A 15,239-nucleotide genomic window follows, 5' to 3' on the forward strand; every position below is an offset into this window, starting at 1 on the left:
ATGATATAATTTTTTAATTCATCGGTGTAAGTACTATATCTGTTGTGGTAAAACTGTACTGCAGTGATGGCTATTATGTGTGGAATACACGAATATAACAAAATGACATCACATGTTAACCAAGTCCAGCAAGGATTCCAATCAACATTTTGAAACATAGCAAGAATGTCTCGAGTCTTTCAGAAAGTCATTGATTATTTTAACACAACAACTGAGCCCCAGCAACAAATGCGGTGGAGGAGTTGGCTTGCTCCTGTCTGACACCTGCTCCTTTACTCCAATCCCACTACAACCCGAGGTGCACTCCATCCGCATCTATTTCCCCTCCAACCTCCAGCTGGCTGTCATCTACCGCCCCCCAGAACTAGCCATCTCCACCTTTCTCGACCACTTCCCCACCTGGCTACTTCATTTTCTCTGTTAGAGATGGGATTTCTAACCTACTCAGGTGTTCTGTCTTATAGGTACCTAAGCAATGAAGCAATATTCAGAGAGACACACGCTCGTTGTCTGTCCAAGTAGTCTCTGGTCTTTATTTTCAGGGCTGGGCTTTTAAAGCCCCAAGATCAAAAGGAAATATAGAGTTACATAATATATTGGCAAGGATGTCAGCGTGCCCTGGTTCTGAGATTTTGGCTGAATATTCAGGATTTTTGGGTGGATGAAGACAAAAACAGACATATATCGTTAGTCTAGAAATAAACTACATGTTCTTGACCTATTCTGAGAAATTCTGACCACTACTATGTGGAATGTCCAGGAAATTGTCCACAAGGAGACCCAGATGATAACATCTTGCACAATACTTGTTTTTTCTGTAATTCTGTCATTTTTCTGTTATTTAAAAAGTGAAGATTAACCATTTCTTTAACAATTCCCCTCTTTTTATGATCTGATCTACCTTGCCCTAGCTGATTCCTTCCTATCCTTAGGCCTGCAAGATAACCCTACTTCACGAAATACATGGCTTATCCGGTGTATATCATGGGATACCGACATGCTGTGTATCCATTCAAATTATACTTGGGGGTCAGACCTTCTGTTCCTTCTAACCCTATTTCTATCGAGGGATTATTATAAGGGGATGATATAGATACATTTTTATGACATAGAAATATAGACATTTATGTTAATATATTAAAATATGTGTTAGAAAATAAAATATAATTTTTGTTTGTTAGTATAATTCATAGAGTCCATATTGTCAATGAGTCTTTGTAAGTTCTCTGTGGGCTCTTTGTCTTTTATCAGACCTTTGGTCTTCTGAAATACAATCCCCAAGTCTACTGAAGTTTGCTGGTTGCAGAATATGCATTCAGGTTGGAGTGCAGTTATTGAGGTAGTCATCACTTGAGTTTACTTTCTTATCATGGTAGTCATCACTTGAGTTTGCCTTATCTCAGAGTCAGTATCGATTTTAGCTTTACGTTTACCTGTAAAACATTTACAATTAGAACTGAGAATTTTCTTTATTGCATAACAAATAACTTTATCATCCCTGCAATGATTAGTATCACTAAAGCTGCTTGAATTAGGACATGAATTACACCCGATATCCATCCACCTATTCCTTTGAACAGGTTCACGGGGATCTCCCTCCCTCCTGCTGCAGGGGCGGGTTGTGTCTGCGCTTGCTGAATTTGTGAAGGAGGGGCTGCCTGTTCCGAGGGGGGCGAAGCTGCAGATTTCTTTACATACATCCTGCTTCTCAAGTGTGCTTCATCACTATCATCCTCATCATCCTTCTCAGTATTAAAATACAGATCATGTCGTTCAGAGGTTCTGATCCATACTGCAACTTGCATCCCATAGTCATATTTATCAGTCCATGTGGCATGCTTCTTACATAAATGCTTCCATCTCTCAGCATCCAAACATCCATTCCTTTGGCATTCCTGCCTTTTCCAGAACTATTAGCGGTATCCTTATCTGCTTTATTTCCCACCAGGTCCTTTATCTTATATCTCGGATCCGTAATCTATCCTGACCTGGTTAATGTATCACCCATAACAGCTGTCAAAGGTAGCGACCCCTATCTTCAGCCCTGTTATCTATAAGCTGGATCCCACTGGTCTACTATGATAGCCAGCAATCCTTCTTCCAAAGCAATAAGCTGAACCGCAACTCACTGTTCTGTCCTGATGCTGATGCACACTGTCCTGTAAAAGTAGATCACTATGAACAATGCAGATCCAACCACAAGCGCTATATACTCCTCATACATCTGGATCTGAGTCCTCACTAGACTCTGAATATGCAAGGTCTATTCCTGAACCTACTCCGGGTTCAATAAGATAATATTCGTCCGTGACATTATCTTTCCACCTTGGCATATACCATCTAGAGTCTAATATATCTACCCAGCTTCTCATCAATCCATGAGGATGAGTTACTTTATGACAAGAGTACTCTCTGCGCCTAAACTGGTGAACTCAATATAGACACTTTTCACACAGCACGTGCTGCACCCATGGGAAGCATTTGTCTGATTTTTCAATTACATCCATACACACATTACGTCTGTACTTTCTCGCTCCTCACATTTTATCAAAATGATCTAGTGCCAATGCACAAAAACATAAATCACATCTATTTATGGAATCTCTTACTTGGTTCACTATATCCTCTAATTCATTTACTATCTGAGTACGGGATTGCATACAAAAATGAGCATTCATGTTCACATAGATTGTCTTCACGTGCTCTTTCCCACTTCACTACAAACTCCCACCCGGGACCTTCCTGTAAGTTTTTTTTCAAGTAACAACTAACCGGAGAGTTTTATCTTACTCACTGCTTTTAATGAGAAGGCTATTTATACACTAAGCACACATCATTTAGTCTCCATACATCATGAGCGCTGCTCCGTACCCCACAACATAGATTCAGCAATATATCAGAAAGAAACACAGTATAATCAGAACAGTTCAGCACAGCTCTATCAGTACTACTTATCAATTATCAACTGACAAGGCACCACTAAACTCAACTAATATAATTAACTAACCAAAAGCAGAATAAGAGTGATAAAGAAGGAAAGAAATCTAGAACAATCATAGTACAAGTATAGCAGAGCAGAATCAAGACACTTCTATTACAATATTTACAGTATTAACATACATTGACATCGTTACAAACAGACAAACAAGAACCCTTATTATAGATATTGTCCAGAAAGATGAAGGCAGCACTCCAGTAGAAAAAATAAGAGTATTTTATTGGCCCATGTGTCACATGGGCCAATAAAATACTCTTATTTTTTCTACTGGAGTGCTGCCTTCATCTTTCTGGACAATAGCATGAGGTTTGGTATATACCTGGAAGGATTTTTTGCACCCTCTGTCTTCTTTTGGTGCTGCTTTTTGTTTTCTTTTCCTTATTATGGATAGAGACAAAACAAATGATGGAAAATCATTGTACTTCATAATGAAACAAAAACAATTGTTAACAGCACTTAAACAAACAACAAACAAAACAGACAAAAACAAGCAGGAGACAGCAAAACAAATAACAGATATTTTCAATTACCTGAGGGCTTTCCCGTTAGAAATCCCCAAAGACTGACTCTAGAAAGCCTCCTTTCTCGGAGAGAAAACTGTGTGAGTAATAAATCTACTCACTTACCCGGGATTTGGTTTTCTGTTCAGGATGGAGGCAGTCAATTGTTCAGTCTAAGATGAATGTCGAAGGAGAAATTATATTATCTCGCTGGGGCCTCCAAGTTGTTAGAGAAGAGATTTCCAACCTACTCAGGTGTTCTGTTTATTAGGTACCTACGCAATGAAGCAATAATCAGAGAGACACACGCTCGTTGTCTGTCCAAATAGTCTTTGCTCTTTATTTTTAGGGCTGGGCTTATAAAGGCCCAAGATCAAAAGGAAATGTAGAGTTACGTAATAAATTGGCACAAATGAATGTCTTATACAATAAGTTGTCAAAACATCCTGGGATATAAGATGGATGAGGTGAAAGAATGCGGGGAGTTGTGCATGTCTGCGGTATTATTAGATTTTGGCTGAACATTCTGGCTTTTGGGAATATTCTGACCACTACTATGTAAGATAAATCCGGGAAATGAGACTCAGATGATAATCTTGTGCAATACTTGTTTTTCTGTAATTCTGTTATATAAAAGTGAAGATTAACCATTTCTTTAACACAAGAAAAAAAATGTGCTGGAAGGTCGATTTCACAGCTACACGTGACACTAGCTGTCTAAACTATCTGACGTAGAAACAACCGCCTAGATAACTAGTAAAAATCTATCAGCCCACAGTCCCAGCATCAGGAGCAGCCTCTCTGCTCTGTTATATTGGCAAAATGGCACTAAAACAAGATGTTCACCCTTTATATACAGCCAATTACACAAGCCATTGTGACAGGACATTGTGGATGTTTCTTGTGCACTGATTATCTAGCCACAAAGTGCATATATAAAGTTAGAAAAACATTTTTTTCAAGCACACCACTCCTCTGAGCTCTCCCCCAACCCCTCCCCTCATCAAACACGTGCCCCCTGCTCATCATACATCACCTCTATCCTAGCCAAAGTGCTAAAAATACTTTAGCGGCAACGCAAATATTTTACCGCACTTTTACCGAATGTTACTTATTTTTCCCGATTTTATGAAAATTTGCTTGTTGTCATAGGATTACCGTGACAGAGAGGAGCCAGAAGATTGCAATGTCTGATTGCTCCTACTTCTGCACTCAAAAGAAGCACTTCACCTTATTTTTAAACAATATCAATTTCTTTTGACAGTACAGCGGTTAATTGGCCGTGTTGGGAGCTCTGGGAGTCTGGGCCCTCAGGTGAGCATGGTTAGCCACTCCTATCCTCTATATAATCTGGATCCTGACTGAAACACATCATCACACACTAGCTTACGCTTCATGGCTAGGAGGATAGTTGTTTGGTGGTTATATTAGAGAGAGTTTGGTCAATTTATCTGTGACTGTTGCTTGGGTTTGTAAGCGTGATAATTCCCTTTCCTTCTCCTACTTTTGTTTTTCCCCATCCTCCATACTCAGGTGTATTCCTCTGTTATATGTGAGTGAATATTTGTGTGCCTGGTATTTTCAGTGACCCTTGTTCGTGTTGCCTTGTTCGTCTAGTTGGTGTACTGCAGTGCACAACTGCTCCCCTCTTCCCTTTGTGGCGGAAGGGAACAGACAGAGGGCCGATTTAGGAGATAAGGTAAGGTACATGGCCCTGGCATCTTCACCTTCAGAAGTAACCTGAGGAACAGGGTGAGCTAGGGTGCCCTTTAGCGTTAGGGACAGGGAAGGATCCCCTGTCCTGGGTCACCCAACATCTGAGTTGTGACACTCGTGTTTCCGATCATGAATCTGAAAGTGCCAAATTTATGTTTGGCGATCATTTTCTGAACATATTCGCTCATCTCTACTACCTACCCATAAATTCTGTCTTGAAAAAGAGGTATTCACATCTACTCAGAAATTCAGACTTCAGCCTAAGAGAGGTATTCACACTAGACACGTAGGTTCCCAGCAATTTTGAGACCGCGTTATCATTGGCTGCTGTGCATGCATGAATTGGTCAAATCATGAACTAAGCATCTACTTTTTTCAATTTGATGGGAGTAGTAGTCCCATCAGCCGATAGCAGTGACCGGAGGAAAACTTTTTACTTACGGTCACAGCTGCGGACTCACCCTATCATTTATGTGAGAGCCACGGGTCTCTGACCAGCGGTAATGATTTAACCGCCGATCAGAGGCAGTGTTTGCTGCTCTGTCATGTACATGACAGTGTGTCCAATACCAGATGTTCGGGCTCCCTATTCAAGTGAAAAGTTTCCGTGTTCGCGTACTGTTTTTAACTGTTTGGTCGAACCCCGAACATCCAGGGGTGTGCCCATTACAACTTAGGAGAAATTGCAAAACCAATTTTGAGGTTCATTTTCTCCTGTTAACCTTGTTAAAATAAAAAATTGGGGACCAAAAACATTATTTTTGCTGGGAAAATGTGATTTTTTAATTTTCATTGCTCAACGTTATATACTTCTATGAAGCACCTGGAGGTTTAAGGTGCTCACCGTACATCTAGATAAGTTGGTTGAGAGGTCTAGTTTCCAAAATGTGGTCATTTCTGGAGGGGTTTCAACTCTGTGGGCACTTCAGGAGCTCTCCAAATGAGATACGGTATCTGCTAATGATTCCAGCATTTTTGGAGGATTCAAAAAGTAAAATAGCGCTCCTTCCCTTCCGAGACCTGCCATGCACCCAAACAGTAGTTTTCCTCAACATATCGAGTATTGGCGGGCTCAGGAGAAATTGCCCAACAAATTTTGCAGTTTATTTTCTCCTGGTACCCTTGTGAAAATAACAAAATGGTGCCTAATGTAAATTTTTTGTGAAAAAAAGTTAAATGTTAATTTTTTCCATCCACGTTCCACTTATTCCTGTGAAACACCTGAAGGGTTAATAAACATGTAGAATGTGGTTTTGAGAACTTGAAGGCTGCAGTTTTTAGAATGGTGTCACGTTTGGGTATTTTCTGTTATATAAGCCCCTTAAAGTCACTTTAAGGACGGCGTCACACTAGGCGTAGGGAAATACGGTCCGTATTTTACAGGTGTAATACGCAGAAATCCCAAAACAGTGATCCGTATGTCATCCATAGGCAGGGTGTGTCTGCGTATTTTATGCATGTTAACCTCCGTGTGTAATCCGTATGGCATCCGTAATGCGTTTTTTTACGCAACCTTACAAAATGGACATTTAAACGGTTTTGAGGCCTGAATAGAATTTAAATCATCAGCATAATCCTATTTAAGGCCTATACAACAGCTGCAATTCACACCAACTCAGCGGGTGTTATTTAATTGGGTCTTGTCACGCCGCTTTGGCCAGCTATACCCTAAGACAGTTGATCCGCGAAAGAGGAGAAGAAGAATGTGGGTGCATCCACTTTTGCGGCAATGCCTCACTAAAGGCCATTTTCACAGGCTATATTCAGCTCTGCGGACACATCTGGACAAATTCTTCCAGTACTGTCGCATGACAATACCCACCTTTGATATCTTGTAGGAGACAGTACATCCTGGAATCACCTATCAGGACACCAGGATGCGGAAATGCATATCCGCAGAGGAGCGTCTTCTCCTTACCTTACGGTATGTATTCATCATTCTCACATACTGTATGTTGATGATGTTTTTAGTACTATTTTTATTTTCATAGCATCTTATTTAAATTATATAAATAAATTTTTACTAAATCCTATACAAATATGTAGTAAATGGTAAATGTTAGTACCCAGTGTAAATTTAAAAAGGTGCACTGCCTTTTTATAGCCTCATATTACTTTGTTTTACTAGGGTTTTTTAAAAGCATTGTAACATAGCTAATTTTTTTTTGTTTTGTGTGTGCTTTCAGGTTCCTGTCAACTGGATTATCTCAGCGGGAATACATCTTAAATTTCTCATAGGGCGGTCCACTATTTCAGGCATTGTGAGGAATACATGTGTTCAAATATGGGGCAAACTACATGAACTTGTGATACCGATGCCCAAAATGGAGGATTGGCTGAAAATAGCCCGTGGATTTTCTGACTCTTGTCAATTTCCGCACTGTATTGGAGCCCTGAATGGGAAACATATCAGGGTGCGTAAGCTGCCCAACTCGGGCACCCAATTCTATACTTATAAGCAGTTTTTCTCTGTAGTTCTGTTAGCTGTAGTTGACAGTAACTACAGCTTTATAATTGTAGACATTGGGGCCTATGGGCGAACTGGAGACTCTAGAGTCTTCAATATGTCCATTATGGGTCGGCGGCTACGTGAAAACCTGTTTGACCTCCCACCACCACGACCACTCCCAGGCTCCAATGCTGAAGCAGTCCCATATGTACTTGTTGCAGATGAGGCCTTCCAATTTTCCAGGCATGTAATGAGGCCTTATCCCTGGCGCAACCTGGACCACCGGCGGCGTGTCTTTAATGTCAGACTTTCACGGGTGCGGCGACTGGTGGAGTGCGCCTTTGGCATTATGGCATCCAAATGGCGTGTTCTCCAGACTGCCATTCAGCTGAGTGAGACAAATGTTAGTGAAGTCATAAAAGCTTGTGTTGTTCTACACAACTTCACAAGAATTCATGAGTGCTCCTCAGCTGACAGTGGTGAAGGCATGTTGGCTAATGTGGGTAGGCCTACAACAGAAGTCCTTCCTCAGCGGAGTCCCCTTCCTGGCATAAAAGTTAGGGATATTTTGACAAATTATTTTGTTTCTCCTCAGGGAGCTACTCCCTGGCAAGATAATGATGTTTCTTTGTTGTAATTTTTTTCATATATATCTATATATATTTTCTGAAAAAATGCATACATTACTTAAATTACTTAACTATGTGTGTTTTATTGACTTATGTAACAGATGTTTATCAACTGAGTAATTGAGTATGATGTTGTAATGATTGGTCCAACAATCTGAAATTGATTTTTGACTATACTTTTTTATTATAGCAAAAACCTTTTTTTGTTTTTAAACACCGTATTAATATCATGTTGTTTTTTTTAAAAAAAACATGACAACCCATTTTGTAAGATAAATATAACAAAGTGCTATCACAGCAGAGTCAAACAAAAACATGTTTAGATCCAAAAAATAAAAAGAATCATCATAAAACAATTCTCATTAGAGATTTCTGTAAGTTGGTGGAGGTGATGGCAGAAGGTCCGGGTCCTGGCCGGTGGCCTTTGTTGGGCCAATTGTCCATCATCCTGTGTGTATGATGTCTGTCCCTGCTCAAAATGATGCCCTTGCTCATATTGGCCAGTTGGGTATTGGCTATAATAAGGGTTTTGTGTAGGGCCCTTATGAGGTTGAAAATAAGGCCTTGCCTCATACCCCCCCCCCCAATATGGCCATGTCGTCCAAACCCAGGTTGGGACCAGCCTCCAGCACTGGGTCTGGACAAGTGGCCATATTGGGAAGGTTGATGGTATGATGGCATATGGTAATTTGCTGGCCTTGGTGTGTTTTGGGTGGGAACTGGTAGAGGTGTAGGCACACGTGGAGGGGGTGCTTCAAATACTTGTTGAGCATGCATCTGTTGAGAAGATGGAAGGCGCAGGACGTTATTTGCTGACAGCTGCCACCTCTCAATGAACTCAAACATTTCATAGGGTTCATTGGGGGGGTGCATGCATCAATAAGTATTTGAAAACAACCTCTCACACGTAGCCTCACCTCACGGGGTATGGGACGGAGGTACCGGGCCAGGCTACTTCGATAGGCCTCCTCAGCATCATCCTGTGCAGCCCTGGCCAAATAATCAAGGACTCCAGTGTCCACATTCCTGCGACTTTCTTGCAGCTCTCTCCTTCTGCGGCTACGGTGGGAATTGACAGCAGGCTATGGGGATGTCTCCAGTGGAACAGTAAGGCTGCTACTATTTCCTGGATCATCCTGGCTTATTACTGGAACTGGTGCTGCTGTGGGTGGTGGAGCAGCTTTTTGGCCAGTTGTTGCCGAGTCTTGTGGTGCAACTGAAGAGGTCACTGGAAGGATGTGAAGATGGGCCAGCCACCTCTTCTCCTTCCCCAACCGGATCTATGATGGCCTCCGGGTCTGAGCTGCACTCCCTCTCAGTGAGGTTTGACTTATTCTGTTAGTAAAGTATGAGAATAATTAATTTAAATGTTACCTTTATAAAACATGTGTAATGTGTTTTGATGTTTTTACTTATGGTCTCAGACCCATACTGGGATCCAAAAAGGAGTCATAATAAATATATTTGCGCTTTTTTTTGCAGGCGCTGCTGACCCACTCCTGGCCCTCTGCTGCTGCCTTTCTCTCCTATATTCGTCCCTTATGCTGTGCCATCGTCTCATAACATCTTCCACTGCAATGAAAGAGAAGAAAATAATGTATAAGGCCATTGTGCACAGTGGTACCACAAGGTGTCAGTGATTTAACAGATTTTAATGTGGCCTAGTAACCTGCATTTCTTAAATAATACCATCAACATAAAGATTGAAAACACAAACAGCACAATACAATATAATGGAAAATACCAAGAATTTCAGGCCATAAGGACAGGGTCCTCTCCCCTCTGTACAGGTCTGTCATTGTAAATTTGGTTAATGTAAGCGATATCTATAACTCTGTATGTAACCACTTTCTCATGTCCAGCACCATGGAATTAATGATGCTATATAAATAAATGATATTAATCTTAATGAAAATAACAATAGGCCCAAACTCATGTAGGTAATGCAGTTTGCAATATTATTCATAGAGAAACGTGAGTGTACTTACTTATCTGCCTCTGGACCTCTCGTGGCTGCTGCTCATATTCTGGGAAAAGGATCCCACAGATGCTCCTCCAAGTCGCCTCTTTTCTGGCATCTCGGTGATCCCATATTTCTGGCCTCTCTTGCACCAGGACCAGCAGCATTTCGACATTAACAACATTAGACATGATGCAGGAGACTCCGTGGAGGCGTGCGGCAGACTTCCGGGATGTCTGGCATAAAAGTGAAAAATTTAATAATTTCAACATTTTCAAAATTTTCATCAATTTTTTTTCAAACAAACACAAGTCATATCAAATAAATTTTACCACTGTAATGAAGTAGAATATGTCACAAGAAATATGTCGGCACATAGTAGTATACGTCCAGTTAGCTTTGTGAAAATAAAAACAAATTGGGGCTAATAGTTCCCTCATGTGTGGGGTCTATTTGTCTCCAGAGAAATCACACGTTACATTCCACACAGAACATTGTGTAGAAAAGGCGGCGCGAGGTAATTGTGCCAGTAGTGAGGGCGAATAATGGCGGAAATGTCACTGACTGAGGAGAAGTCTCCATGTAGCGTCTTCACTGCGGATCACGTGACCCCTGACTCCTCCCTCCTGTGACCTCATCACAGGTCCTGTGCGCACAGAGCAGCCATATATGGGGAGTGCGGCTCTGCAGGTGGAGGTATGTGGAGATTCCCCATTACTGAGCGCGGGGATATTAACCCCTTCTGCACGGAGACTCTTTTGGGGTTGTTGTTGCCACTTTATAAGAATCATAACATTTTTGTTCTGTTTCCTGTAATAGATACATACGAGCCAACTATGGAGGACAGGAAGTGAGGGAGCGGATTGTTCTCCTAGTACAAGGCCCCTTTCTTGGCTCCTACACAGTGTAATGCTCCTTATGTAGTATGTATGATGCCCCCCACACAGTATAATGTTCCTACAGTACCGCCACAGTGTAATGCTCACACAGTACCGTCATCCCCACACACAGTATAATTTTCCCACAGTACCTCCATCTCCCAGAAAGTATAATGTTCCCACAGTACCTCCATCCCCCCACACCGTGTAATATTTCCACAGTACCTCCATCCCCCCACACAGTATAATGTTCCCACACTACCGCCATCCCCCACACAGTATAATATTCCCACAGTATCGCCATACACACACACACACACACACACACACACACAGTAATATTCCCACAGTACCTCTATCCCCCCACACAGTGTAATGGTCCCACAGTACCACCATTCCCACACACACACAGTGTAATGTTCCCACAGTACCGCCATCCCCCCACACAGTGTCATGGTCCCACAGTACCTCCATCCCCCCACATAGTGTATTGTTCCCACAGTACCACCTTCCCTCACACAGTGTAATGTTCCCACAGTACCGCCATCCCCACACACAGTGTGATGTTCACACAGTACCACCATCCCCCCATACAGTGTAATATTCCCACAGTACCACATCCCCCCACACAGTGTATTGTTCCCACAGTACCGCCTTCCCCCTACACACAGTGTAATGTTCCCACAGTGCCACAATCCCCCACCCAGTCTAATGTTCCCACAGTACCACTATACCCTCACACAGTGTAATATTCCCACAGTACTGCCATCCCCCACACAGTGTAATGCCCCCATTATGTCCCTGTATTGAGTGACCAGATACAACACACAAACAAACACAAGGCAGAAGTAACCAATATCATTACTTATTTCCCTGATAATGGTGGAATTGTGATAACTATAGCAACAGTGAATAATATAAAACATGGTGATTACGAGGTGAAATATACAATATCATAAATACACTTTTCAAAAAAATAAAGGGAACACTAAGATCCCACATCCTAGAAATCACCGAATTAAATATTCCAGTTGTAAATCTTTATTCATTACATAGTGGAATGTGTTGAGAACAATAAAAACTAAAAATTATCAACATAAATCACAACTAATATCCAACGGAGGTCTGGAGTTGGAATGATGCTAAAAACCAAAGTGGAAAACGAAGTTACAGGCTGATCCAACTTCAGTGGAAATGCCTCAAGACAAGTAAATGATGCTCAGTAATGTGTGTGACCTCCACGTGCATGTATAATCTCCCTACAACGCCTGGGCATGTTCCTGATGAAGCAACGGATGGTCTCCTGAGGGATCTCCTCCCAGACCTGGACTAAAGCATCCGCCAACTCCTGGACAGTCTGTGGTGCAACATGACGTTGGTGGATGGTGCGAGACATGATGTCCCAGATATATTCAATTGGATTCAGGTCGGCGGAACTGGCGGTCCAGTCCATAGCTTCAACTGCTGACACACTCCAGCCACATGAGGTCTGGCATTGTCCTGCATTAGGAGGAAGCCAGGGCCAACCACACCAGCATATGGTCTCACAAGGGGTCTGAGAATCTCATTTCGGTACCTAATGGCAGTCAGGCTACCTCTGGCAAGCACAGCCCTCCAAAGAAATTCCACCCCACACCATTACTGACCCACTGCCAAACCGGTCATGCTGAAAGATGTTGCAGGCAGCAGATCACTCTCCACGGCATCTCCAGAATCTGTCATGTCTGTCACATGTGCTCAGTGTGGACCTGCTTTCATCTGAAGAGCACAGGGCACCAGTGGTGAATTTGCCAATACTGGTGTTCTGTGGCAAATGCCAAGCATCCTGCGCAGTGTTGGGCTGTGAGCACAACCCCCATCTGTGGACGTCGGGCACTTAGACCATCCTCATGGAGTCAGTTTCTAACCATTTGTGCAGACACATGCACATTTGTGGCCTGCTGGAGGTCATTTTGCAGGGCTCTGGCAGTGCTCCTCCTGTTCCTCCTTGCACAAAGCCTGAGGTTGTGGTCCTGCTGCTGGGTTGTTTACCTCCTACGGCCCCCTCCACATCTCCTTTTGTACTGGCCTGTCTCATGGTAGCGCCTCCAGCCTCTGGACACTACGCTGACAGACACAGTAAACCTTGCCACAGCTCGCATTGATATGCCATCCTGGATGAGCTGCACAAACTGAGCCACTTGTGTGGGTTGTAGAGTTCATATCATGCTTACCACGAGTGTGAAAGCACAACCAACATTCAAAAGTGACCAAAACATCAGCCAGAAAGCATTGGTACTGAGATGTGGTCTGTGGTCCCCTGTTATGAACTGGTGGTTTAGGAGCAACATGGGACGAGCTCTGAAGGAGGTGGTACCTGTACTTACCGCAGTCCCTAAGCTCAACACAACACTAGAAGTAGCCGTGGGATGCTCCTGTCACTCCCTAGGCACCTCGTCACAGCCTGAGAACTAACTACCCCTAAAGATAGAAACAGGAAAACTATCTTGCCTCAGAGAAAATCCCCAAAGGATAGATAGCCCCCCACAAGTAATGACTGTGAGTGGAGAGGGAAAAGACATACATAGAATGAAACCAGGATGTAGCACAGGAGGCCAGTCTAGCTAAATAGATAGGACAGGATAGAATACTGTGCGGTCAGTATTAAAAACTACAAAAATCCACACAGAGTTTACAAAAATCTCCACACCTGACTAAAGGTGTGGAGGGTAAATCTGCTTCCCAGAGCTTCCAGCTTAACTGAATTAATCCATACTGACAAGCTGGACAAAACATAGAAAGCACAGAACGAATAAGTCCACAACCTGTGGACAGGAAAGAGCAAGCAAGGACTTAACTTTGCTGAACTGGTCAGGATATCAGGGAAATCCAAGAGAGATGTGAATCCAACCAGGAACCATTGACAAGTGGCACTGGCTGAAGAGAAGAGCCAGGCATAAATAGCCGAGCAGAAAGACAATCAGTGGAAGCAGCTGCAGACTGCTAAATCCAAGGAGCAGCCATACCACTTAAAACCACCGGAGGGAGCCCAAGAGCAGAACTCACAAAAGTGCCACTTACAACCACCGGAGGGAGCCCAAGAGCGGAATTCACAACAGTCCCCACCTGCAGAACCACTCCTTTATTGAGTGTGTCTTGATAATTGCCAATAGTTTCCATCTGTTGTCTATTCCATTTGCACAACAGCATGTGAAATTGATTGTCAAACAGTGTTGCTTCCTAAGCGGACAGTTTGATTTCACAGAAGTTTGATTTACTTGGAGTTATATTCTGTTGTTTAGGTGGTCCCTTTATTTTTTCAAACAGTGTATAGATAGATACAAGAAATAGAAAAATAGAGCAGCGCATGCAGCATGGAAAGAATCTGTGTGCAAAAGAGCTTCCACAGGCATATACCAAACCTTGCATGTAGTAGTCCAAAAAAGGAAGCAGCACTCCACTATCTGTGAATAAGGAGCTATTTTATTTAGCCCATGATGGCGACGTTTTGGTTCAGTGTAGCTTGAAAAAGGTTAGCTTTAAACCTGCAACGGTCAAAACCAAGAGATAGCAAGGTAACCTAGGGGTAAGGTTGAGGGATAGTGAGAAAGGGAGCCAAAGGTCAGAAAGCCAACAGAACAAACAAGTAGAGCAAAACAAGCAAATGCAAACCGAGCACACACTCAAGGGGTCAGACACACAGGCTAAACAAAAGTATAGCTGACATGGAATCCTAGTCTGGAGTGTGTATAAATACCCCTCCAGATCCAAAGAGAGGCCAGCAATATTAACCCTGAGAGAGCAGGACATGAACCGCGTCCTGTACCATGACACATAGTAGAAGAGGAAGATGTCACCCTCATCATTTAGTAGTTATTTTTCATGTCACGTGTAGTGAATATCTCCTGCAGTATTGCTAATGCCGATTCCAGGGTCGGTAAATGAGATGAGAATTAGCGTTATGGAAGATGAGTCTATGAGAAACGTATTCAGCTGCCGACTCCGAGGAGGAAACTGCTTGTTGTCTGTGGCCTAAATATATAGGTTTTATTAGTAGATGTGAAGAAGAAAACTAAATACTGTAAAATAATAAATCTCCTCATACGTTTCCCTTATTATCCCCAGTAATT

General features: G+C 42.5%; 1 protein-coding gene and 1 long non-coding RNA gene across 2 annotated transcripts in view; one reads left to right on the forward strand and one right to left on the reverse strand.

The window, feature by feature from the left end:
• Window positions 1-8,461: 8,461 nt before the first annotated feature.
• LOC138662814 (uncharacterized) lies at window positions 8,462-10,866 on the reverse strand. Its single transcript, XR_011318074.1, has 3 exons — window positions 10,585-10,866; window positions 10,281-10,488; window positions 8,462-9,864 (listed from the first exon to the last, which is right to left on the reverse strand). It is a non-coding gene; the product is annotated as an uncharacterized lncRNA (long non-coding RNA).
• Window positions 10,867-10,888: 22 nt separating this feature from the next.
• LOC138662815 (zinc finger protein 665-like) overlaps window positions 10,889-15,239 on the forward strand; it is a 38,753-nt gene continuing 34,402 nt past the window's right edge. The window contains exon 1 of the mRNA XM_069748774.1: window positions 10,889-10,948. Coding sequence (XP_069604875.1) covers window positions 10,922-10,948 — 27 coding nt within the window. The 5' untranslated portion in view covers window positions 10,889-10,921. The remainder of the gene's footprint in view (window positions 10,949-15,239) is intronic.

Source organism: Ranitomeya imitator, chromosome 2, assembly GCF_032444005.1.
Source record: "Ranitomeya imitator isolate aRanImi1 chromosome 2, aRanImi1.pri, whole genome shotgun sequence".
NCBI lineage: Eukaryota > Metazoa > Chordata > Amphibia > Anura > Dendrobatidae > Ranitomeya > Ranitomeya imitator.